Below are 22,824 nucleotides of genomic sequence, written 5' to 3' on the forward strand. Positions count from 1 at the left end.
CTGTACATTAACTAATCTGTTCTCTTGACCGCACCATGAAATAGATGCTATCATCATATCTAATTTACCAATGAGGCACCCAGAATAAAAGGAAATTAAGCAATCTGCTCCAACACCTACTGGTATTTGAACTTAAGTGGTCACTGGAATTATTGTGAGGCAATGCACAAACATGAGCACATTAAATCTTAGTAAAGTAATAGCCTAGTAAGAGCACCAGTGGAAGGGGAAGTCCTTGGTCCTGCCAAGACTGAACCCCCAGTGAATGTGATTGGTGGGGGGAGGGCGGTAATGGGGGGAGGATGGGGAGGGGAACACCCATGGAGAAGGGGAGGGGGAGGGGCTAGTGGCATGTTGGCCGGGAAACGGGGAAAGGGAATAACAATCAAAATGTAAATAAGAAATATCCAATTTAATAAAGATGGAGGAAAAAAATCTTAGTAAAGTATGGTACATCACAGTTTTAAAAATCACTTACTCTCTGTTATTAGACAATTGGAATGCTGGAACAAAAGACAAAAGCGATGCTTTGCCATTAGAGACAGTATTTCATACTCACAAGAAGACTCTAGAGCAGTGGTTCTCAACTTGTGGCTGTGACCCTTTTGACAAACCTCCATCACCAAAAATATTTAAATTATGATTCACAACAGTAGCAAAATTCCAGTTATGAAGGAGCAACAAAATAGTTTGCATGGTTGGAGGTCACCACAACATGAAGAATTAAAGGGTCATACCATTAGGAAGTTTGAGAACCACTGCTCTCTTGTGAGACTTGCCTGACTTCAAATGTTAGATTCACCACCGATTTGCCACCTGAATTTTGACAGGCTACTTAATCTCTGTGTTCCTGGACTTCCTTATCTTCATTAACAATAGTATGCACACTACGTGATTGTCATGAAAGGTAAATAAACCCCTCCGTTTATTCACTTAACCGTTCAGTCAACAAATGCATTCAGTGCTTGCCAGTTTCATGGCCAGTGCTTGGTGCTTGGTATATAGGAGTGAATGAGAAAAGGTTCTCTGCTTTCTTAGAGTGGATAGTGTCCTACAGCCTTGGGGTGACTGTGCAGAGAGAATACAAAACGGCATAATAAGGGATGTGCATAAACGAAAGACCAGGTTAAAGAGTTTCCGCTTGCAAGAATTTGAAAGTTACTAGCATTAAATGTAAGGGTCGGGATAAACATAAAGGAGACCCCTGGGTAAGGTGAGAAGGAGGAGCTAGGAGATATCTACATGTGAGCTGATGAAGAAGTAGGATAAGCAAATCTAGACCTTTTATGAGAGAGGGAGGGAGGAAGGGGGAGGGAGGGAGGGAGGGAGAGAGAGAGAGACTATTGGAAATGCCCGAAAACTATTGAAAAGAGAATCTGATACACCAATGAGAGAACCTCTTATTTAACATCTGAGCTTCACTGAGAGCCTATAAATGGTGAACACTCATGGGTGGCTCACACCTTGAATCCCAGTACTCATAAGGCAGAGGCAAGTCGATCTCTGTGAGTTCAAAGCCAGCCTGGTCTACTGAGTTAGTTCCAGGACAGCCAGAGCTACACAGAGAAGCCCAGTCTAAAAGAAAAAAAACCAGCCAAACAAACAAACAAACAAAAAATAACAGAAAAAGAATGCCTAGGTGTGGGGCTGGAGAGATGGCTCAGTGGTTAAGAGCACCCAACTGCTCTTCCAGAGGTCCTGAGTTCAATTCCCAGCAACCACATGGTGGCTCACAACCATCTATAATCAGACCTGGTGCCCTCTTCTGGCCTTCAGGCATACATGCAGGCAGAAAACTGTATGATGTATACATAATAGATAAATGTTTAAAAAAAAAAAAGAATGCCTAGGTGTTTTTGCTTGTATATTATGGTTTGGATTTTGTTTTTTATTTTGATGTGTGTTTATTGTGATTTTTTTCTTTAAATTCGGTTTCTGTTTGTTTGTTTGTTTGCCTGTTTGTTTCTAAAGAGAGAAAGAAGTTGTGTAGTTGGATAGTGAGGAGGATTGGGACTAGGTAAAACCAGGATGGATTATGTATGAGTTTTCGAAACAAACAAAGAAAAGGGGCCCAAGGAGACAGTCAGCGAGTGCAGCAGAGAAAGACACTGACAAGATAAAGATGCAAAGAGACTCAGCTCAAGAAAAGTTCATAAGAAAAGATAGGCCTGTCCTTGGTGGACAAAAGCATCAGGCCTCATCAGCTAGAACTAACAGCGGCATTTTGAGAGCTCTGAGTCTGAAGTCAGCCAATGGGTCACACTGTGAAGTCACTTGTCTGTCCCTTGCTGCTGTAGTTATATACAGCATCTACAAGGGCATCCATCCAGCATAGTAATAAACACTCAATGGGCTTTGCAGTTATGAAGACTCCACCAGTGCGTATCTCAGTGCTGTGTTTGCTTCCTTTAGTCTACACTTAACTGGGACACACCTCACAACTAGAACAACCTATGGGATTAGATCTAGAGTCTCAGGAGGGTGACCAGAGGACCTAAGCAGCCCTTAGGCTGCAAAGCTATGTGTGGCCAGCAGAGGGCAGTGCTACACAAAGATGGGAAGCCAGCAAAGTGGAGACAGATTTGACATTGGGCACCTGTCCATCTTATCCAGGGTCAGAACTAGCCTAAACCATAGAAAAGGCAAGATTTCCCAAGTTCAACTCCCTACATACTTAACAAGGACTCAGAGAAAAGCTGCTCCAAAATTTAATCCATTTTTCTTTTTCCTTTCTTTTTTTTTTAAAGATTTATTTATTTATTATATAAGTACACTGTAGCTGTCTTCAGATACACCAGAAGAGGGCATCGGATCTCTTTACAGATGGTTGTGAGCCACCATGTGGTTGCTGGGAATTGAACTCATGACCTCTGGAAGAGCAGTCGGGTGCTCTTAACCACTGAGCCATCTCTCCAGCCCTTCTTTTTTCTTTCTTTTCTCCTCTTCCTCCTCCTCCTCCTCCTCCTCCTCCTCCTCCTCCTCCTCCTCCTCCTCCTCCTCCTCCTCCTCCTCCTCCTCCTCCTCCCTCCCTCCCTCCCTCCCTCCCTCCCTCCCTTCCTCTCTCCCTCTCTCTTTCTCTCTCTCTTGCCCCTCATGCTTGCTCTCCTTTCTTCTTATTCTTAGTCAACATATTGAAAAGTATTCTTTTAGTCAGGCAATGAGGGCCTTTAAATTTAGCACTCAGGAGGCAGAGGCAGGTAGATTTCTGAGGTTGAGGCTAGCCTGACCTATAGATGGGGTCTCAGAACAGCTAGGGAAACCCTTCCCCGAGAAATCCTGTTTCGAGGTGTGGGTAGAGAGTGGGTAGTTGGGGTAGAGGTTGGATGGTGAGTGATGGGGGGAGTATGCTTTCACCAATTAGCTACTTTCAAAATAAAGACACTTTTATATATACATTTTTTCATTGTGGAGTAATCTTTCTTTTTCCTTTCTTCTTTCTTTTTCTTTTTTCATTATTTCTTTTTTTTTTGTTTCCTGGTGTTACGTCTTAGTAGTAGTGTTTGATTTTCATAGTTTTAAAAATACTGATATTTATCCCCCTTCTTATAGTGATATAGTTTTACTATATAACGATGCTTCAATACAGCTCTTCATGTGGTAGTGACCCAAAATGATACAATTATTTCATTGCTATTTCATAACTGTAATTTTGCTACTGTTTGAAATATTAATGTAAATATCTGATATGCAGGATATCTGATGTGCTACCCCAAGGGGTTGCAACCCACAGTTTGAGAACCACTGCTTTGAAACTTTTCTTTTGGTATGTCTTTGTCTTTTCTTTTTCTTCCAAGTCTCATGCTCTTTCTATAGGATTCTCTTCTGTCATCTTCATCATGGGAGACAGCTCTTGCCTCTTATTTAGATTTTCTTATGTGGAACAAACTTATAATTCCAGCACTTGGGAAACAGATTTAGGGTGCTCTCTGTGTGTTTGTGGCCAGACTGGTGTACATGGTGAGGTCCAGGGTAACTAGGGCTACATAGTGAGACTTTGTCTGAAACCAACAAAAACAAACACACAAACAAACAAAATCCCAAAAGAAATATGAAAGAACAAAGCCATTTGGCTCTTCAAAAGAATCACAACTCGGCCTAGTGAGATGGCTTAGAGGTTAAGCGCAGTGGTTGGTTGCTCTTCCAAATGTCCTGAGTGCAATTCCCAGCAACCACAGGGTGGACAGTTCATAACCACCTATAAAGGGATCTGATGTCCTCTTCTGGCATGCATGTGTACATGCAGATAGAGCACTCATACCTTTTTTTTTAAGTTAAAAAAAAAGTCATGGGGGCTGGAGAGATGGCTCAGCAGTTAAGAGCACCAATTGCTCTTCCAGGGGTCCTGAGTTCAATTCCCAGCAGCCACATGGTGGCTCACAACCATCTGTAATGGGATCTGATGCCTTCTTCTGGTGTGTCTGGAGACAGCACCAGTGTGCTCACATAAAATAAATAAATTTAAAAAAAAGTCACAACTCCTTAACACTGAAATATGTAATACCTAATAAAGACTTCAAGAATTTATTGGTAGAAAAATGATCATGAATGAAAAAGATTCTACAGACAAGAAGATGCGTTCAACCCAAGACTTGGAGAGAAAAAGGTAACAACATAGAGGGAGGAATCCAACAAGATAGTTGAGAAAATCATCAATGTGGATTAAAAAGTCAATAATATAGAGGGGAAATTGGTTATAAAATTTAGATATTTTTTTAAAAGTAGAAATGTTGGAAATGAAATACTCAACAGTCGAAATCATTACTAATAGACCACACAATCAGAAGGAAAACCATCAGGAGTCACGAGCAAGGTTGCTGAAATAATATATTCAGATGCCAACAAGGTCAAAAGGGGTCAGCATAATGGCTCAGTGTTGAAGGTGTTTGAGGCTAAGCCTGGTGACCTGAGTTCAATACCTGGGACCTGAGTTCAATCCCTGGGAGCTGCCTAGTGAAAGGCGAGACCTGACTCCTATAAGCTGTCCTCTGACCTCACAGGTATGACATGGCATGGACATACACACACAGATACATGTGAAAATTAATGAGTGTGAAGACGACATTGAAGAATTCTGAGATATAAGCATGAGACCAAAGAATCCATGAACTAGAAAAAGAAACTAAGAGAAACACTAACAACATAGAGAACTTACTCAATAAAATTATAGCAGAAAAATTCTCAAATGTAAAGAACGAGGCATTCAAATATGAGGAACCCATGTACAAAAGAAATATTAGAATCAAGCTACCAAAAATGCAAAGCAAAGAAATAGTAAAAGTCATAAAGAAAAAATGCCAACTCACTTATGAAGTAAACACACAATCAAAATGTTTATTCATCAAAATGCCTAAAGTCTAGGACAATAGGACTAGTAGGAGTTCAGTAAATACTTGCTAAAGAAGGTTTCTGTGTCCAGAAAAACTCACTTCTAAAGTTGGTAAAGATACACTAGCACATCAAGGGAAGCTAGCCAAGGCAGTTCATGACTACCAAGCCAGCACTGCAAAAGATAAAAGAATTCTTACTATACACAGACTCAGAAAGATAACTTCAATGAGGAAACAAGTCTCGTGAGAGTAATAGATGGACAGAGGAGAATCCAGAAGGAATCCATCATGCCCGACACAGTAAACCAGCAAAGTTTCCATACTAATAACTGAAAAAGAAAAGATCAAATAATAATTCAAGGAGCCAGAAAAACAGTCAACAAGAGTTTACAAATTACTAGACGTCTCTCCCTAAAAAATTTAAATGAAGTGGCCTCCGGTCACCAATAAAGAGATATGGGCTGGTTAACTGACTTCTCAGTGTCAAAGAGAGAAGGCAATATCAAATATATGGAAGCAAAAATAAGCTGTAACAACTATTTTGAGATTTGAAGTCAACTTCAAACCAAATCTATTCAGAAAATATAAAGAAGGACACTATGTATTAACTAAGAGAATCATTCATCAAGAAGATGTAGCGATAGTAAATACATATACACCAAATGCTGATGCTCCTAATTTCAGACAGCAAATAATAATATACAGACAACATCAAATGATTTCATTACCCTACTCTCATTCAAACTAAACATCAATAAAAAATCTATACAACAAATGGTATATACAGATTATTTCATCCCATAGACACGGAAATGCTCTTTTCAGCATGCATATACTTTTGTCTAACATAGACACACTCTAGATTACAAAGCAAACCTTAATGTATACAAAAGAATTCAAATGTCTTTCGTATCTTACAGGATCATAGTGAACTAAACTAGAAATCAATAACTAGAGAAGTAATATAACTATATGGAGATCGAATGATACATCGCTGAGTGACTGAGAGGTCATTGAAGAAATCAGGGAGGATATTTAATAATTCCTAGAATTAAATGAGAATGAAAGCATATTCACAACAGCCATTGGAAAAAGCCAACAGTCCTAATAGCTGACTTAATACTTTTCCTTGTATCTTCTTTTAGGTCAGCAAACACATCTACCACTAAACTTTTAAAATATTTATTCCGTGTTTTGCCCGTTTCAGTAAACTATTGAAATCTCTGGGATTTAGTACCTGTATTAGGAACCATAGAGATCTCAATAAATAATATCATTATTTATTGAACCTCGAGGGCTTAGAAAAACAAGAACAAGGCAAATCCAAAAAGCAATACACAGCAAGAAATAATAAAGTTCAAGGCTAAATTTAATAAAATGGGAGCTAAAAGAACAATATATAGAATCTACCAGACAGCTGATTTTGGGAGAAAAAAAAAACAAGGTCAATAATTAACAAACACCTAACCAAACTAACTAAAAGAAGAGTGACACGATCAAAATTTATAAAATTCATGAAAAAAGGAAAGTGAGCTTACCAATGATCGTAAAGAAAGCCAGAGAGTCATTACTGACTACACTGAAAATCTATATCCCAAAGAATTTTAAAATCCAGAATAAATTCCAACATGCATATGATACCTGCTATGATAAAATCAAAAGGATATTAATATGATGTAGGGTGAACTTGATCAAAATCCATTAGACACACATATGAAATTGTCAAATAATAAATACAATGACTTTAAAAGATAAAAAAGACAATAAGTAACTCATTCAAGAAATGGATAAAAATCAACCCAGGAATATCAAAAAAGAGACAAAATTGTAAGGTCAATAAATACATGGAAAGCACACAATCTCACTAGTCCTTAGAGGTTTGCCATCTCAAACACCATCAGACACAAACAAAATTGAAGTCTGAAACAATTCTAAAACCCTAGCAAGTATTTTAAAAGTGGTGGACATTCTAACGCAATGAAAGTGAGAATGTACATGGGCACAATCACTTTGGAGACCATTTGGAAGGTAACCGATGATCTGCCAATGCTACTCCCAGAGGGCAACCTAGGTCAGTAGTTCTTTACACTCTTATGTCCCAAGCTATTCCTTTTCCCATCCACCTCCCAAGTGCTGGAATAAAAGCCACAGGGAGTGTGTGTGGTTCTAGGAATGGACCCCTCTCTGACTGTATGCTAAGCAAACACCATCTAACTGACCTACAGAAGCCAGCCTCCAAGATACTTTCAAACTCTTAAAACTTACTGCAAATATTAAACAACTTTGGTTTACATGAATTATATCTATTGACAACACTTACCAGATTAAAAAATAAAATTTCAAAGCTATGTACTGTCATTTAAAAATAATAAAAATTCACGTTCATGTGAATAATACTTTATACAATAGTTTTTTCCCAAAACAAAATTTTCATGAATAAAGTGGTATTATTTTACATTTTTTTTAAAAAAGATTTATTTATTTTATATAAGTACACTGTAGCTGTCTTCAGACACACCAGAAGAGGGCATCAGATCTCATTACAGATGGTTGTGAGCCACCATGTGGTTGCTGGGAATTGAACTTAGGACCTCAGGAAGAGCAGTCAGCGCTCTTAACCACTGAGCCATCTCTACAGCTCTCTTTTACATTTCTGTAGTTAACATTAGCTTAAATAGAAGATACCTTGGTTTTATTTCTGTTTTGTTTTGTGGTTTTTTTTTTTTTTTGTAGTCTATGTTTTCACCAGAAAACTGTCACAGCTACTTTCAACAAAGTAGCATTGAGTAATAGTTGCTTTTCTGTATGTCAATGGGAAAACGTTTGAAAGAGAAATTAGGAAAATATCCCATTCCCAGTAGCTTTAAAAAGTATGAATAAACCTTTTCAAGGAGGCGAAACACCACTATAATGGAAACTTTAAGGCAATAAAGAAAGAAATTGAAAACACTGGAAGATAGAAAGACCTCCCAGGCTCATGAATTGGTCGAAGTAACTTTGTCAAGTAGTTATATTCCCAAAAGCAACCTGCAGAATGAATGCCATCCCCATAGAAATCCTCCCACTTAATCCCCCATTAAAACATACAGAACTAGATAAAACAATCTTAAGGATTACACAGAAATATGACAGGACCCCAATAGGTAAAGCAAAGTTAAGAAAAAAAAGGACCTGCAGTTGTCACAATACCTGATCTCAAATTATATTCCCAAGCATGGTAATGGCACACAGACATATATGAAGACAAATAAAATAAGAGGCTCAGCGCTACAGTCACCTATTTTTGACAAAGAAGATGGCCTCTTTAACAAATGGTACTGGGAAACTGGATTTCTACAAATAGAAGAATGGGAATCTCATCCATGTCTTTCCTGGTGCACAAAAATCAATTCAAGATGGAATGGATCAAAGACCTTAAAATAAAACCTGAAATCTTAAAACTGCTAGGAGAAAGCAAACGTAAAACACTCTAGTCCAATAAAAAAATTAAACAAGAATCTAAATGTAACTTCTGACACCAAGATATTTATAAACAACAAAGCTCCCAGTTCAATAAAGTACATTAAAACAAAAGAAAATAATAATAACCACTTTAAGATAGAAGCATAGACAAAGATTTTTCTGGAAAGGACACCAATAGCACAGGAAACAATCTAAAGAACTGACAAAGGAAGATCACATTATATTAAAAAAGCTTCTGCACAGTAAAGTGAGGGAGAGGTAGCAGGACATAGATAGACAGGGAAAGTGAAAGTACATTCTCTAAGACAGTGGCTTCTAGTTCCGGACGACATTGTGAGGAGTATACTGTTGGTACTGGGGCTCATGTATAAACTAGACTAATAGAGGAAGAGGGAAGGGCTTCTAGCCCTGGAGCTCCACCCATCCCAAAGGAAGCAATTTGCTAGCTTCAATAAAACCGTTACTTTCACTTTCTCTGTGACTTGATCTGAAGCATGAGATGTCTAAACATCAAGGTTCATTCGATAAATAGTTCCCAGAAACACTTGCTGTCCAATAAGGATGCATCCGGTGTTGGGACACTTTTGCAATGCCTTATCCAGAATAAAAGTATTTACCATCTTTTTAGAAGCCACACTCATTGATGTAGGCCTGACCAAGAAGTACTAAGACTTGAGCAAACAATTTGAGGGAGGATGATGGCTGTCAATTTTGAAAAACAAACAAGTATTACCCGTGAGATGGTTCTCTGCGCATGTCTGTAGGGGATTATCTTGATTGTGTTAATTGAAGCTGAAAGACCCCATCCAGTGTGGATGGTATCATTCACTGGCTGGGATCCTGAACTGTGTAAATGAAGAGAGAAAGCTAAGCAGAAGCAGGCATTCATAATTGTCTGGTTGTAGATAGGATACAATCAGTTCCTTCGGGCTGCTACTGTCTTGACTTCTCCACTATGAAGAAGAGTATTATTGATGAATCAGAATTGAACATTCTCTCTCAAACTGCTTTTATCAAAATATTTTATCGTAAACAGGAAAATAGACTAATACAGGGAGGTAAAGATGTAAGAGATGTAGACGTTCTGGAAAAAGAATATTCAAAACAAAGGAAAGAAGTTGAGCAAAGTTCCTAATGGTAGATAGGGACGTGGTGTTTTCAAAACAAAGACATCCAGTCTGCTGAAGTGGAGACAGCAAGAATGAAAAGAGTAGAAGATTGTGAGTGTGGAGGGGTGGGGAATAAAGGACAATTTAAGAATAGGGAACTGGAGAGATGGCTCAGTGGTTAAGAGCACTGACTGCTCTTCCAGAGGTCTTGAGTTTGAATCCCAGCAACAACATGGTGGCTCACAACCATCTGTAATGGGATCTGGTGTCCTCCTCTGGTGTGGGTGAAGACACTGATGGTGTACTCATATAAAGAATGGAAGTAGGATTCAGGGGGTGGTCCTGTGCACCTTTCATCCTAGCACTTCAAGAGATCACATCCTAGATCTTCGGAGTGGATGGGGTCTTTCAGCTTCGGAGATTTGAGAATTTGAGGCCAGCCTGGCCTTTGGGGTGAGTTTCAGGATAGACAGAAAGAAAGAATAGAGATAGGAAGGGCTTGATGTAAATAGAAATTAGGCAGGCACACTGTATGTTCTCCTAAAAACTATGATCACATTTGCACCACTGGGACCTGTGAATGTGATTTGATTTAGGAACTTTTTGGATGCTAAGACATTAAGATGACATCCTTTCATATCAGCATCCTTTCATATGAGCCCTGGTCTACCAACTGGTTTCCTTGTAAGAGGAGAGAAATTAGGACACAGACATACTCAGAAAGGAGACAGCCACATGAAGACAAAACAGATACACAGAGAGAACACAATGTGAACACCGGCAGAGATTGGAATGATGCATTCAGAGGCCAAAAAAGGTCAAGGATTTGTTGATAACAGCCAGGACCTAGGAGAAACAGAGTCTCCCTTGAAGCCTCTGAAAAGAAGCAGCCCTGTATGACCTTGGATTTATTCTTCTGGGCACTGAGAACAGTGAGAGATTAAGTTCCTATTGTTTTAAGCCTCACACTTGGAGGTAGTTTGCTACAGCAACCCTGAGAAGTAGACTTAGTGAGCAAGTATAGAAGCAGTCCTTTGATTGCAATAGTCCAGTCAAGAAGTCAAGCATCAGAATAGGAGTGAACAGTGATGGAGACAAAACAGTACGAAACGGATTCTCGATGCATCGTGAAGGTACAGTTAACATACTATGCTGAGATATGAGGTGTGGGGTGTGACTAATAGTGTCTATTATTGTCATTACCTGTGTTAATGTTTAGAGACTTACATATATATAATACATAAGTGTATGTATAATAATCTATAAGTGTACATATTTTCATTTGTCAGACTATCACGAGTTTGGGGCTGCTGAAACTAGAATTGTTTGATAGGACCTGCTTTGCTATGTGATTAGAAAGTAAATCACTTTGTTTCTCTGAACCTTAGCATCCTACATGGTAAAATGAGAAGTGGGTTCCATTGCATGATTTGGAATTCAATTATTATCAAGCAAAGTACCTTGTCACCTCAGCACCGGGAATGGTTGTGGCGGATAGTAACTAGTGGTGAACTTCCATATTTGTCCAAAATGGTTGTAGTATGGAAAAATGAAATTTTCTGTCCTCATAATTCTTGACTGTTTGCCATTTAAGACTTCTAGAACACGAAGGAGTGACATACCACATTTCAAACACCAGACCAAGGTAATCTTCATTGCTTCTCCCATCCCGCCGCTCCTTGCCCACCTCTGGCCCACCAGGAATATAGTTGTAGGGTGGAATTACTTTAAAAGACTTGGATCTTCACCTGGAATAAAGGTTTGGCATGATTGGTCTTAAGAATCTGAGTCCTGTTTTCCATCAGTGTAGTCATATTTACATTTTAGGACAGTAGTGGAATTATGGAGCAAGATAAAGAGAGCTGCGATTCTTTCCCATGGGGTTTACTGTGTCACGTGCGGTTCTAAGGACTTGAAAACCGATTAACTCACTCTTCTCAGCAGTCTTACAAATGAGATACAATTACTCCCATTGCGCAAATGGGGAATCTAACACATAGAGCAATCAAGAAAGATTCCTCTATTTTATTAGTAATGAATGTCATAGCAAGCAGAAGTAAATGGAGCCCTTTGAAGACAAGGAAAACCAATGATTAAAAACGGGGCAATTTAGAAATTTAGTATCAAGAAGCTCATGAATCCCCATAGGCCAACTCTATCAGGGTCTTTAATAAACCACATATTGACATGAGCCTTCTGCCTCTGTCTAACTCTTGTTGACTTTGGTTCTCTAAGGAGGAAAAGGCAGCCTGAGAACTGGGCCTCAGGGCATCTGAATGCAGCCTCACCAGTTCCCAAACACCTGTTAGATCTGGTTCCCAAGGTTTGAATTTTAAAAATGTAGCCATATTGTTCCCAAGTCACTCACCTGTTAGGTCTTGTTAAATCAGATTGTCACCTTTAAAGTGAACTTAAACCACCTTTCCCTAGAGACCCCAGAGTTGTCATTTCCCTTTCTTTCTCTTGGGTCCAAGTAAAGACCAATTTTCTAAAGAATCACCCATTACTAACTATATCTGGTACTCATAAAAATCCATCTTTCACAGCCTACACCCCTGGCGAGGTACAGACTAAAAATTTTACACTGTGCAACCGACTAATCAAAGCCTGAGGAAATCATTTATTTATTCCATGAAGTAGCATGTTCTGGAATAAATAATATAATGAAAGATGTAGGCTTTGTCACGCAAGGAAACCCTGGGAAGTTGGGGGGGCAGCTTTAAAAGTTTAAAGAGGGGGCTGGAGAGATGGCTCAGCGGTTAAGAGCACTGACTACTCTCCCAGAGGTCCTGAGTTCAATTCCCAGCCACCACATGGTGGCTCACAACTATCTGTAATGGGATCTGATGCCCTCCTCTGGTGTGTCTGAAGTTAACTACAGTGTACTCATATATAATAAATAAATCTTTTTAAAAAAAGTTTAAAGAGAAAATTTGGGCGACTGGGGATATGGAGTGATTTTTACCCAGAGAATAGTGTAACCTAGTTATCCTCGACATTTTTACATTCAAGTCTGTTCAAAAACAGCTTAGGCCAATCCTTGAGTGACAAATGGAGACAATGTGGATGGAGACAGGCCTCATCTCCCATACAGGCACAGCCAGGTCCTGACTCAAGATTCTTAGTACTTTGCCTAACATAGAACTTCTGGCCAAGTAAGCCATTGTGCTGACTTGCGAGGGTGTACATGGGGTAGAGATGGGAATATGATGCAACCCCCCACATTATTAGCAACCCAGACTCCAACCTAGGAGGTCTTCCAAAACAAACCCTCCGTAACATCCTGTTACTAAATACCAAATCTAGGGAACAACCCTATGCAACTCCTCGTCATCTCTCCACAGTCAGTTGTCACATAGCCCTAAGAATCGCTTGGATCCATTCTAATAGTCCCACTGGTGGATGGATGGGTTTGACTAGCATTTTCTTGACCCTATTCTGACTCAGCGCCTTCTCCCTGCTTTCCTATTTCTTGCCTGGCAAAATCCACCACAGTGGTCGCCCTACCGGGCATGCTCAGTGCTCTGGTCCGGCCTTGACACCCTGACTAGCAGTACCCAACCTGCAGCGCCGGGTCCCTTCAGTGCCCGGTCCCTTTAAATCCATCCGCCTGGTTGCTAGGCAACAGTGCGGCCCGCGCTGGAGCTGCACTGCAGAGGCTCTGCCCCGGGCCAGCCTGGCCGGGTCGCGGCGGCTAGCACTGAACAAGGGGCTGCTGCCTGCCGGTAGTGACCGGCTTCGGGGAAGAGTGGACAGGGCTCTCTAGACCGCACCCGCGCTTCCAGGTATGTCTGTGGAAGGGACATCCCGGGCTTCCTTGGCGCGCCCCTCTTTACCCCCTGACTCGCCCTGCGAGAGGGCGGAAAACCAAGGAAGTCCCAGCAGCAGGTTTTTTTTTTTTTTTCTTCTTCTTCTTCTTCTTCTCTTAAGAGCCCCAGGCTGGAGCTAGCGAGTGTTTGGAAAGAAAAGAAACAGGGCGTGGGAAAGGGGTTGTGGACAGAGAAGTGGGGTCAAGCTTATCCATTCACCCACCAGCTACAGGATCGGGACTGGAGAGGTGAAAAGAGTAACCTGCAGTAGGGGTTCTAACAGCATCTCCTTCACAGCCACCTTCTTTTCCATAGAAGCAAGGATGGCAAGAGTTTTAGTTAACCATTCACAAAGAAAAATCCCCAAACTATGCATACAAAGATACAGCTTTATAGCAAGAATGTGACTCCCATAGTAATAAAGTCTAAGCCTTGGGAACTCAGGTGACTCTGTATCTTTTCTTCAAGAAGGAATAACTTCACACTAACAACAAAGAATTGGGGATCATAACCATATACAGTACCGAGTTTTCAATGGTACTTTGTTTCTCTCTCCATATTGGCCAAACAATAGAAAAGACATTCTGTCCAGGAAAGTGGGCACTAGACCCATATGTTAGAACCCTGAAAGATGAGAGCAAAAAGCAGGACCACTTCTGTGTTGTGGTTTTACGAATTAACTGTACTCTAAGGAGGGAAGCCAGACCTAGGCTCCAGCTCTTTGCTAATGTGGCTCTTGGTAGGCATATTAGAATCAGCAAAATTCTGTCTCCACCACAGGTGGCTCGTCTGTTCAGTACATGCTAAGAGTAAAGAGATACTGTGTTGAATACAGTACCAGCATGATTCTTGCCCCAGTTGACATTTGTATTGCCTGAGAAAAGAGGACAGTAGCAGAACAGTTGGAAAAATGGATTGAAAACTTAGCAAGAGAAATGACTTCTGTCTGGGGCCACACTGCAGATAGACCCACGGACATTCCAAGTGTAGCATCTGTGACTTTAATGGACACTTCAGTGAATACCATGGGTTTGGACATTCCTTAAATTATATTTCCTGCAGGGAGGTGGAGGGTGGACTGTTTTCTCCAGTCCAAGCTGGAGGAGACCAGTGACATCCGGTCTAAGACCTTGGACCTCAGGAAGGGTAAGTACACTTGTTCTGGCTGTTATCTCATCCTGGGAGTTTAGAAGCTCAGTCTTGCCCAACCTAAACCTTCAACTTTGTAACAGAATCATCAATCTTCCCTGTCAGCAGACTTTCAAGACGGCCTCATAAACATTCAAAAGAGAAGTGCCCTGAAGACTTCAGCTAAGCAAATAAACTTCAAGGGAAACATTAAAGCCCTTGCCCTAAAATGTCATCCAGGGAAGTACGTAAGCTGGAGAGGACAATATAGATTTTCCTTTTTCCTTCTTAAAAACAAAAACCAAAAATAACTCCATTAAAAATCGTTGTTGCCAGAGACCAGTGTGACCATTATACTTGGCTCCGGGTCTCAGCGCTCACCTATGTTAACAGAGAAAAGGAATATGACAGACAGATATGAAGTGGAAAAAATGAATTTATTTAAAAGTTTTGGAAAGAAAATTCTCTGCTTTTCCCATAGCCAGTGTTACAGGGTCTAGCCCCAGCGGGAAATCTACATATGCAGATTTAGCAGCTGTGAGCCCCTGAGGTACTGGGATTAGGTTACTGGGATCAGAGTGCTTCAGGTGGGCCATTTGCTATCAACCACCTGTGAAGTAGGTTCATTACCACTGTTTTATACTTTAAGAATCTGCCGCTTCCGGGAAGGCGAGTCTTGAGCAGTTCTGAACAGTGAGCACCAGCATAGCTTGCCACAACCTGCACTTAATCTTTTTTCAAGATGTCCCCCTTCCGGCCTGCCCTCAGTCCTGTCTAGTAAGGCATGACGATCCACTTGGGCTGCACACAGGCTCACTTGGGCCTTCATTTTGTTATTGAGTGGTTTTTCACAACTTAGTGAAGGAAAATGGGGAATGCAAAAGTTACCCTCAAGGAACCCAAGTCTGAATCTTGTGTCATCCCAGAAAGCAATGGGAATACGGGGAAAGTTGCAACTCTTACTATTCTTTTATATTACTTACTATTTTTTATACAAGTCTCACTCTGTATCCCAAGCTGTCCTTAGCTCCCAATGTAGACAAGGCTGGCCTCAACCCCACAGAGACCTGCCTCCTTGGGTGCTGGGATTAAGGCATGCACTGCCATGCCTGGCCGAGTGAACTATTTTCTTTTCCTATTTTGGCTGAGCAGTTTCTTTTTTCCTGGGAGTCAGAAGAGTGGAAAGCATCCAAAGATACAGCGAGGGTGTTCTTTGGGATAAGGCGGGTAGGGGGATTTTGTTCTCCTCTGATGGTCCTTGGGCAATAACGGAATGTCAGGACTCGGTTTTAAGATCAATTTTACTTATGTGCATGGGTATTTTGCCTGCATGCACTGATAGGTGCAGCACATGCATGCCTGGTGTCATGGATTCCCTGGAACTGGAGTTACAGACAATTGTGAGCTGTCATGTGGGGCTGGGAAATGAACCTAGGACCTGGGCAACAGCAGCCTTAACTGCTGCGCCATCTCTTCAGCCCTGAAAGGCAGTGAAAGGAAGCTGAGTGGCTGAGTGACTGAGAGGAGTTGCTGAGCAGGGTCAGGGGAGGAGCATTACCAAGAATCACTCATCTTCACTTGGAAGAAGGACCTTTGTGAGGTGGAGAAAAGCTTGTGACATCCCCCACCCCCCAGGAACTGCTTCCCAGTGACTGCCTACCTATGGTGGGAAAAGCAATTGCATTTACAGACGGAGATATACCAAGAGAGCTCTGAAAGTGTAAAACCAAATTCTAATGTAAATAGGATAACAGGAGGGGGGCGGCGAGGGACAGGATGGGGAACTATAGTGGGGTGGTGTCAGGAAATTTCCCAAAGCATATGATGTCAAATACAAATACTTTAGAAAACAAATAATTAAGTTTCCTGTGCACCTTATTGGAAGTTTCCTTCCCAGGGCCTGACCTTGAAAATGAGTGAGAGGTGGCTTTATTGATTTCTCCTCTTCCAATAAACAGAAGCATATCATTTTCTGAAGCTGTGTAATGATAGATAGACTTTCGCCTAGTATTTTCAGTACAATGATATAACCAGAGAGCCTTAACAAATTATCACTCTTGGCTTAGTCTTCAATATTAATATTATGTTATTAATTTGCTCTTACTTTGTTTTGTCAGTGATTACAAAATTCTTTTGTAAAATTCTTGATACTCAAGTGACACTCCTGTTTCAGCCTCTCAAGTAGCCTTTTCTTCCTCCTTCCTGTCCTCCTCTTCATTTTGGTTCACTGAAGACATCTTTAACACAGATCTTAAGCACAGAGTTTAACAGAAAGAGAGACGCTTGGGGAACAAATCAGACATATCTCACAGATGTCATTAAGAGATGTCATTAAGTAGCCAAGTGTTTTAAAGAAAAAATAATAAAGCATGAGGACAGCTATCCTTCACTGTATCAAACTGTCACCACAAAATAGTCACCAGAAGAGAAATGGTAATAATTCCAGGTGGGATACTAGCTAGAATTATCAGAAGTCCACTATGAATTCATGCCAGACAGAAATGTAGATAGTTATATAATATGGCAGTGCAGTCCCAAGGCCTTTCAGGGAATAATTTTTGTAGAAGAACTCTGTTATTTTTGTCCTGACTTTATTTTTTTTCCTGTCCATGTTCTGACTGGCTTCTTTAAATTGCTCATTTCTCTTGGGTCTCCTTCAGCCCTTCAAGATTCAATGCAGAGTTAAGTAGACACAAGAACAAATGTGCACTCTGCCCAGCTAAAAGGGCATGTTTATACTTTCAGTAATGGTTTCCCTTCTGCTGAGGAAAATTACCTTAGTGAAACTGATTGAGGAAAAATGGCTGCCAGGCCAACGTGGAGGGGTGTCATTTTTTAAAACACATTCCTTGTCCTTGCTCCAAATCCTCATGCCCTGCCTGTTGTGTAGTAAAAGCAGAAGAAGGTGCTACTAACAGTGTTCAGCCCTACTTGGAGGTTTGCCACGCTCTAACTAAATGTGGGAACAAGTTCTTAAAGGCTGTCTTACCAATGAAAGAGAAAAAGGAGCATCTCGGAGACCCCTGACCCCGCCTGTGGGAGCCTGGAGAGAGGAATGCCAAGGAGCCTTTCAGACCTTTCTTTCTTTCCTCCCCTCCCCCATTCAGCTTTTCTCTCTCCTCTTGTGGCTCCTTAAAGGATAACCTAAGCTCTGCAGACAATGGAATCCCTTCTTTCTGTCTTGTGGAATGACTCCTAGCAGATGAAGAAAGGGGGTTTTCAGAACAAGCAATGACCTGGGAGACAGGGTCTCAGTTTTAGCACTAAAGGCTACGTGCGTGGCCTTGCTCAAGTTGCTCCATTTTTCGGAGCCTCCTCCAGGTTTTCAGATAAAGTACTGGATTTCTAGGATTCATTAAATGCAACAGCCTTAGAGACACTTAGGAAATTCTCCAAAAGTACAGGGAAGAAACATAGAGTAAAGATGAAAAAAAAGTATGGGTGTGTATGCACCCAAGGAGCAACATTAAAATTGTTGATGAGGAGTTTTCTACGGTAACTTCGATCTGTACCCAGAAGTTTCTCTTAGATGTTTCACTTCTAGTGTCAAGGTATAAGGTGAGTGGCCTCCTTCAATCCCACCAATGTTTTCATCCAGAATTAGGTAAAGTCAGTCTGTCAATCATCTCTCTGTCCTTGCTATCATTACAAGCTTAAAATTTTTTTTTCTTAAGAGAATTCTCTGATAAAATTTGGTTTCTGAAGAGACGTGGCTCACAATTTCATGCCACTCTCTGCTCCTGCATCAGCTCCTTCCCCTGATGGTTGTTGTGGCTACCTTGACTCGCTTGTGTTCTGTTTCTAAAAGGGAGAGAAGCCAGGATTATGACTATCGTTTCTTCCCGGGACAGGCGTGACCTAGACTGTTCTGCACTGCAACTAAAATAATTTGTTTCAAAAGTCAGAAAAGACCATTTCTAGAGAAAAAAAAAACATGATTGTGGCAAATGTGCACCATGGACTTCTTGTTTGAGTTTGTCATTAAGGTCTGGGAATGGAAACCAGGATTTCTTACACAGTAAATAAACACCCTGTCACTGAGGTACAATCCAGCCATGATTAGTTACTTTTTTTTTTACTTGTTTGTTGTTTGAGGGGTGGAGGAGTGTCTCATGAAGGCCAGGCTGTTCTCAAACTCCATTAATAGTAGGCCAAGACTGTCCTTGAACTCCTGATCCTCCTGCCTCCACCTTTCCCTAGTGCTGGAACGCTAAAACATGTGCTACACACCAACAGGAACTGCCCTGTAAAATTCCTATACTTAGAGTCTGAATAAGAAAAACACTTTTAATAGCAGTAATATTTTCAACTGTTGACATGACATCTCACTATAAAATTGCTCTCAAAACAGAGAGAATTCCGTACACTTGGCAATCCTTCCTAAAGACGAAGCCTCGGACTGGAATAGCAGAAATTCCTGCAGAAGGGCATTTGGCAGAGTTAGTCATAAGGAAGTCTGCCTGGTACACTTTACCAGAAGTAGCTCACGTCGCATTAAGCCTTGAAGTTTCGGTCACTTTAAAGAATGAACAAACAGTACTTCTATCTGAGAAAACTAGAAAAAAGGTGTCAGACATATTCAAGGAAAGGCACTTTAACAATATTTGCCTCGCCATTCCAAAAGAACCTTTTTATTACTAAGAGCACTGTGTTTTCTGTGCATACAGTTGCCTTCTCATAGGACTGTCTGCAAAGAATAATATATGTGCTCACTTACTCATTCTATTTTGTGGGTTGGAAGAATTTTAGAGGTGCAGGTGTTTGTTGAATTTAGCTATGTTAGCCCTTTTCATATATAAACCAGGAACAGGAGGTCCAAGTTAGTTTGAGCAGAGCTGACCCTCACACGTTTAGGCCGCTGCCGGGGGCAAATCAGCACTCTTGGTTCTTTCTACTGCCCATGTACTACCCATGGAGATCATTTGCTTGGTTTTAAATTTTGTTTTTCAGGAAATCAAACAGGTGCCCGGGAAAATGGATGCTAGAAGAAAGCAATGGAAAGACAATACGTTCACTCCTTTTGTAAATGAGCATGATTTTCAGGAAGACGCTGCACCGCCTCAGTCTTTCTCTGAACAGCCAGCTGCAGACAAACCCAAGAGGATGGGGAGAATTTCTAACTTTTCCATGAGGAACAATCAAGAAGGAAATAAATTTAAGAGGAAAGAATATTCTTCCCAGATAGTAGAAAGAGAACAAGATCCAAATTTAAGAGAGAGAAGGAAGAACGTATCGAAGAATGAAGCAAATACCAATGTTGCCTTCAGGGACTTGCTTGATTCAGATGAAGCAACGAAGGAAAGTTCTCACAGAAGGGAGAGCGCCTCTGCGTGGAGTAAGAAGGAATTGCCGGCTGCCACGCAAGGCACCAGGAAGAAATGGACCGAAGCGATGCCTCCAAAACTCCGCCTGCACCTTCTGAATGAAGAGCTGGGAGAACTTAGCCTGAAATGCCGGGAGATAGAACAGGACTTTGAAAACGCCGAAAAAGAACTTTTGAACTCTAGAAAAGAAGCCTCAATGAAAGCTGTCAATTTTCAAGAACCGATAGCTGCTTCCAAGAAAGACCGGGAACTGCAAGCTTTGAAAAACGACCTGTCTGAAAAAGCGACAAACGTAAAAAACTTAACTGAAGAGCTCCAGCAAGCCAAAGAAGTCATGTACAGGTTGAATCTGGAGAACAGGAACTTGAAAGACGCTGTCAGGAAACTGAAGCATCAAACAGAACTAAATACCGCGCTCCTCAGAGAAGAAATGAAATTGTTTTACGAGCTGGAGATGGAAAAGATCCGCTTGGAGCTGGGTGCCATCAAGAATGAGCTGAGAGTCGAGAAGACCCTGAGGGCGAAGAACAGCAGAGCTCTACAGTTGCTTGGAAGACACGTTGCTTCAGTGGTAAGGTCATCAAATACTGCTGACCACTTTACTGGGAATGTTTTTTAAACTTAAAAAACAAAAGCCTTTCACTGGGAATGCTATTGAGCCAAATCAATGTTTATCGTACTATATCTCTATATATTTGTGTACTGCTAAAATGTATTTGAAAGCGTGTAATCTCTACTTCTGGTGAATCAGAACATCTACAATTTATGCAGATGTTGATATCAAAGCATTTGTTTCTCTTCCTGCAGTCATTGTGAGACTCTGAATGAAAGCTTCTAAAATCTCTTTTATATGGACTATACATATATTTAAACAAAACAACAATAAAAACACCCGATCGGATTCACTAGATCATAGATGAATCTGAGTCAGCAGCCCTGTGTGATCTTGTTAGCCATGTCCTTGGCACATCAATGTTCTCCTATCTGTGGTAATCAATGTGAACAATAAAAATCTTGTTTACATGTATAAGCATAAAATATGCCTTTGATTCTTGAAACAAACGAACAAACAAACAAACAATCACACATGCCTGAGTCTTTTAGCTGCTGGGTCAAACTCAATAGGGTAAAAATGTATCTGCTTTCTTTGGGGTCTAACCTTAATTAGGCACATGTAAACATCTCGGGAACACAATCTCTGCTGCTGATTTCCTCCTGCTCTCTCCTCAGACTTGGACACAGTTCCCAGAGACTACGAGATGATCTAGAGTCATTGTTCTGACCTTTGCTAGAAGCCAGGCCTCTGTCGACCACGGCTCTTGCCTTTTCTTACATTGGCTAGCAAGGGGCGTTTTTTTTACACAGTTCTTCTGAAGTTCAGCCAGGAGCTGTCTAAGCTCTGTCCTTGCCTTGCTTGCAGCACTGAGCTAGAACTGTTGTTCATTTGTGTTTGCCTCACGAAGGCACTCATTCCTTAACGACAGAAAGCTGAGCTGTCACATAGTGCTCTAACCACCAAGCTCGGTCACTTGATACAATTCTGTTTTTCTGTGTGTAGTGTTGGGAATCAAACCCAGGGTCTTATTTCTGCTAGGATAATGTTGAAACAGGGCCGCAATGTTTAGCCCTTGCTGATGGAAAACTCCAAATCCTCATATCTTATCCTTCCAATTGCTAGGATTACAAATGTTTGCCACCAAACCTGGACCTAATTCCATTTTCTTTTGTTTTTCACACAAGATCTCTCATATTCCTGGCTGGCTTTGATCTTAATATATAGCCTAAGATGGCCTTGAACTTCTGATTACCGTACCTTCATCTCTCATGGACCGGGATAATAGGAATGCGGAGGACGGAATGGAGGCCTTGGTGCATGCTTGATAATCACGGACCAAAGGAGCCATGTCCCCATGTCCTCAGTCTTCTGATTTCTGGTTTTTAAAAAGATGGTGTGTGTGTGTGTGTTTGTCTGCATACCAACTGTGTGCCTGATGCCTGAGGACATCAGAAGAAGGCATTGGATCCCCAGGAACTGGAGTCATGGATGGTTGTGAGCCACCAAATGGGAGCTTGGAGTTGAACTCAGGTTCTCTGCATAAACAAACGAATTTTCCAGTCCCCACCTCTGTTTTTGATAAAGTCAAGAGGACGTCGGTTCATCAGTCATACATATCATGCTTGCAGCAAGTTCATTTTACTTTTCATGAGTATGTCTATGCACTTGAGGGAGTAGGAAAGGATGTAGTAGATAGAGGTCTAGAGAAGACAGCTACTTGGCTTAGCCCAGCTTTGGGGTCAGAAAAATGTATATCCAGGATGGTCCTGAAATATAAATTTCTGCTGAGACTACCTCAGATGCTGAGATTCAGAAAGGCTTGCCATATTTAAAGGCTCTGTGGAAAGCCTAGGTCCAGGGACTAACCAAGCAGACAATGAGTAATAACCCATTCATTACCTGTTCCATTACGGGTTCCATTACCGGTTCCATTACCTGTTCCAGAGAGCCAAGGAAAAAGAATCCAAGGTCACTGAGCTGATAGTTCAAAGCTAAAATGGAATCATCATTAAAATAAAAACAGGGCTGAAAAAGGCTAGGGGAAAGCTAGGAAATTAAATGTTCCTGTTCGTGTACAGGCAGAAATAACAGTTGATTTGTCATAAAAAA

The 22,824-nt window shown here is 41.0% G+C and overlaps 1 protein-coding gene across 2 annotated transcripts; it reads left to right on the top strand.

Annotated features, from left to right (window-relative positions):
* The first annotated feature begins 10,810 nt into the window (after nt 1-10,810).
* Ccdc160 (coiled-coil domain containing 160) lies at nt 10,811-21,197 on the top strand. Of its 2 annotated transcripts, XM_039100326.2 has the most exons (4): nt 10,811-11,031; nt 11,493-11,543; nt 14,770-14,853; nt 19,786-21,197. In XM_039100326.2, exons 1-4 carry the CDS (start codon nt 10,987-10,989, stop codon nt 20,776-20,778), a joined length of 1,173 nt encoding a protein of 390 aa, XP_038956254.1. In that variant the 5' UTR covers nt 10,811-10,986; the 3' UTR covers nt 20,779-21,197. The 2 variants fall into 2 exon arrangements, with proteins under 2 accessions (XP_038956254.1, NP_001388137.1); NM_001401208.1 differs by lacking the exons at nt 10,811-11,031; nt 11,493-11,543 and adding an exon at nt 13,525-13,683.
* The last annotated feature ends 1,627 nt before the right edge of the window (nt 21,198-22,824 follow it).

This window comes from Rattus norvegicus, chromosome X, assembly GCF_036323735.1.
Source record: "Rattus norvegicus strain BN/NHsdMcwi chromosome X, GRCr8, whole genome shotgun sequence".
NCBI classification, from domain to species: domain Eukaryota; kingdom Metazoa; phylum Chordata; class Mammalia; order Rodentia; family Muridae; genus Rattus; species Rattus norvegicus.

What these genes read in the sequence shown, in the direction of transcription:
- Ccdc160 (XM_039100326.2), top strand. Translation starts at nt 10,987, where the DNA reads ATGGAGACAAAACAGTACGAAACGGATTCTCGATGCATCGTGAAG. An exon ending in ATTCTCGATGCATCGTGAAG is followed by an intron (nt 11,032 to 11,492) that starts GTACAGTTAACA and finishes TTGCCATTTAAG; the next exon opens with ACTTCTAGAACACGAAGGAG. An exon ending in ATTTCAAACACCAGACCAAG is followed by an intron (nt 11,544 to 14,769) that starts GTAATCTTCATT and finishes TATTTCCTGCAG; the next exon opens with GGAGGTGGAGGGTGGACTGT.